The sequence below is a fragment of the Octopus bimaculoides genome, chromosome 2 (assembly GCF_001194135.2).
Source record: "Octopus bimaculoides isolate UCB-OBI-ISO-001 chromosome 2, ASM119413v2, whole genome shotgun sequence".
Classification (NCBI taxonomy): Eukaryota; Metazoa; Mollusca; class Cephalopoda; order Octopoda; family Octopodidae; genus Octopus; species Octopus bimaculoides.
The window spans coordinates 191,552,110-191,556,000 of NC_068982.1; the positions used below are offsets into that span (position 1 = coordinate 191,552,110).

General features: G+C 37.6%; 1 protein-coding gene across 6 annotated transcripts in view; it reads left to right on the forward strand.

The window, feature by feature from the left end:
• Positions 1-3,891, forward strand: part of LOC106879914 (anoctamin-8) — a 111,185-nt gene that overhangs the window by 2,645 nt on the left and 104,649 nt on the right. Inside the window, exon 1 of one of the 6 annotated variants that reach the window (XM_052965820.1) lies at positions 566-658. The exons of the other annotated variants lie outside the window; for them this stretch is intronic. Within the exon in view, the coding sequence (XP_052821780.1) occupies positions 652-658 (7 nt within the window). The 5' untranslated portion in view covers positions 566-651. Of the gene's footprint in view, positions 1-565; positions 659-3,891 lie in introns of those variants that run through there. 6 annotated transcript variants of the gene reach the window in all.

Here is a 3,891-nt window from a genome sequence, read left to right on the forward strand (position 1 = left end):
GGGTAATCTTCAAGTTTAGGGGGGTAAAAAAATAAATAAAAATATTCAAGGGAAGTAACTGAACGTCTTACCAGTATTCTCCGTACATCTCTGTTTATAAATAAATCACACACGTGATTTGATTGACGTTAGGGTATGATTTATTTATAAACAGCTAGAAGAAAACGGATAATACTGGTAAGTCGTTCAGTTATTTCCCTTGAATATTTTTATTTACTTTTTTTACCCTCCTAAACTTGAAGATTACCTATATAATGAATATGATAGGCGTACGTACATTACGACATATCACGATATAAGCAGGCTTATACGTAAATATATGTTTATGAATGTAGATATGCATGAATAAATACATGCATGCATGTGTGTATGAGTGCATATATGCATGAATGAGTACATGCATGCATGTGTATGTGTGCATGTATGGATGCGTATTTACGTGCACAGTTTACAAACTCGTCAGTTACCCATACTAAGTTCTCCCCATGCACTCCTTACCACCACCAGAAGACGAAATACATATATAATGGATATATACATGTATGTGTGCGCATGCGATGGTGAGGACGAATTAACACCACCACATATAGTTCCCAAAATTAATTGACAGCCGATGTATATAGTCTACGAAGAATTAAGTCTCAAATAATTATGTCTGGTAATTATTATGTTCTTCTCATTTCGCTATTAATTATGTTCGTTTGCAAACATTTATCTATTTGTTCAGTGTTTGTGTAGTATATATGCACACACACACATACATATATGCAAGTGCATTTGCGTTTTACTTAGCTTTTTGTTCCTTGCTTATTAGACTATCATTAAACTATCTACCGTCATCTTTCCCCGTCTGTTATTAAAATTGTATTTGTTTAAATGTGATTAATTCATCAACATACATTACATGTGTGAAAATGCGTGTCTGAACATATCACCTCTCTCTATACATACATACGTGTGTGTGTGTGTCTACATTCGCATGTGTTCATGTATGAGCTATGAACGTAGTTGTCCATTTGTTTTTTTTTGTTTTTTTTTGTTGAATTAATCATTGAAATAATTTGTATGGAAAGATTTCGTATTCAGCGTGAAGTCCAAAAAACCCGCCAAAATCGACAATGCTACAAGAATTGTGTGTATGTATGTGTGTGTGTGTGTGTGTGTGTGTGTATATATGTGTGTGTGTGTGTAATACCTGTTACGTGATGGTTCAGTGTGCAAGAAATAGCAGCCAAATACTCTTCAAATCCTATCCTCTCCATTTAAACAACCGGAAGATATAAATACTCAAATTATCTGTTAAGTAGATTAAGACGGATAGAGTTTGTATAATCAATCATGCTTTAGTTATTAACAATTTCCTATCCAGTCACGCTTCATCAAACAAACTTTTAAAAAAAGGTATTCCAGGCGTGACCACCACATTTGTTTAGTTACAGTCTATGATCACGTTAGTCAATGTCTTGTTTTTTTGCCTTTTAACGCAGTAAGTTGTAATTTGAGATTTGACTGCTATTTCTAGCAGATCAAGTAACCACGTAGAGCCTTTCATCTTTGTTAAGAACGATTTGGCAGAGTCGCTTGTCTCTCACATTTGCATCTTTCGGAATTGGCCTTGCGAGGCCCTCCTCCCAACAGTTAAGTCTTGCAGCGAAATTGAATTATTAGTGCATCCAATGAGCAACTCTTCGGTGATACGAGAATAATAATAATAATAATACTATAATGACATTGAACTTAGTGTGCAACTACTACTTAATAAATTAATAATAATGATAATAATAATAATAATGAGGGTAGGGCATGCCCTAAAATCTGCTCTGTTGGGGACTGCTAGGATTTTGAGATTGGTGCTTGTTTTTAGTATCTTTCATGATACTTAACACCCAAGTACCAAGTCTTGAAATTTGTGGAAAAATAGTAATAGTTAGTAATCCTTTCTACTACAGGCCTGAAATTTGGGGGGAGGGGCAAGTCGATTACATCAATCCCCAGTACTCATCTGGTATTTAATTTATTGACTCTGAAAGGATGAAAGCTAAAGTCAACTTTGGAGGAATTTGAACTCAGAACATAAGGACAGAGGAAATGCTGCTAAGCATTTCGCCCAGCATGCTAACGATTCCGCCAGCCTGCCACCCCGATGAGGATTTCAAATTTAAGCACAAGATCAGCAATTTTGAGAGGAGGTGATTAGGTTGACCCCACTGATTGACTGATACTTTATTTTATTGACTCCTGATTTGAACTTAGAACAAAGCAGTTCAAATCCTGATTGATTATGGTACAAAATTTAATTTCTTATTTCTCTGTTCTAAGTTCGAATCCTACCTGAAGTACTTCTGTCATTTATTCTTCTAGAATCAATAAAACGTACCTGTAATATGTCCCAGTTGACCCAATCTCCTACACCTTGTGTTTTGCTGAAATAATTCACTATTTCCATGTTCTGAGCTCACTCCTACCCCTCCTTCCCAGGGTTGCTAAAATACCTGTAATGTGTTTAATTCAATCAACTACCTCCTCCCATTTTTGAATAAGTTGTCATTGTGGTTGTGGTGGTGGTTGTGGTGGTGAAGGCAATGTTATTGGAAAGCTGGGGTTTATATTATTGCTGTTTAGCCCTCGGTCAGTGACAATGCAGTAGGCAGATCTAAGTTGGCCCAATTGTGACCATCCCATCTATTTGTATATTCATAGCAACACTTTCCAACATGTCCTCTTTATAAAAACACACATAACCTCCAATTGCCTCCATCTCCCCTGCACCTGATAATCACCATTGGTCTTGCTTCCACCTGTCTTCACCATTTGCAGAATTCATCTCTATTCTCACCCATTTGCCATTCACCTTTCATGCCTTCGCAATCTTACCTACCCTGTCACCCACCCTGTCCACTCCTCTGAACCACTTCTGTTATATTCACCTACCTGTAACTTGAGGGTGTTCCCAGACACCCCTTCATCATTTTCTCTCCCTTTTCCAACTGGGGTAGCCTTGTATATCTCCCTCAGAACAAGACACCTGTCTCTCTCTCTCTATTCATACTTTGGACCCTCTTCAACCAGCAGCACTCCTCACTCCTACCCCAACCCTTAGCTGAAATGGTTGGGGCTCTTCTCCTGCAAGTTACTCGGTGACTCATGAGTGTCCATGCCCCCCACCTACCATCACTCCAACCATAAAGACCATGCTGTAGCAGACATTGGAGCTTGGCACAGTCCTCTCTCTTGTCAGTTTCTGTCTAACCATCCAACCCATGCCAGCATGGAAAATGGACGTTAAACGATGATATGTGTGTGTTGAGGGAGAGATTTGGCTGTTATTTTTAGCAAGTGTTGTAACCATGTAGTTTTCCCCTCATAGACTTTTTATCACAAGTCACCCCCCCCTCCTGACTTTCATCTCCCACTTCTTGCTTTTTTATCATACCACTAGCAGTGACTTACAGAGAAGCATGAACATCACAGCACATCAGTTTATCTTTTGCAAATCTTCTCCTTGTGTGAAGTCCAAAGTATTTGGATATTTTTCCACACAATTTCGTTTTTATAAAGAGGAGGAGGAGGAGTGGCATTGCTTGTCGTGTTGGTATAGATATTGATCTGAATCAATCAATATCTGTTTAATATTTATCTTTCTCATAGAACTGTCATAACAATGTCGATTGATTGGCTTTTGGTAAACACAAACGGCTGCCGTTCCTCTCTCATTAATCCAATTAACTTAACAGAGAAACTGAGGCAGAGGGAGGTAAACTAGTAGCTGTGTCATTGAACATGGCTGATACACACAGGCATTAATATATGTGTGTGTGTGTGTGAGTGTATATATGTTTGTGTGTGTATATATATATATATATATATATATATATATATATATATATATAT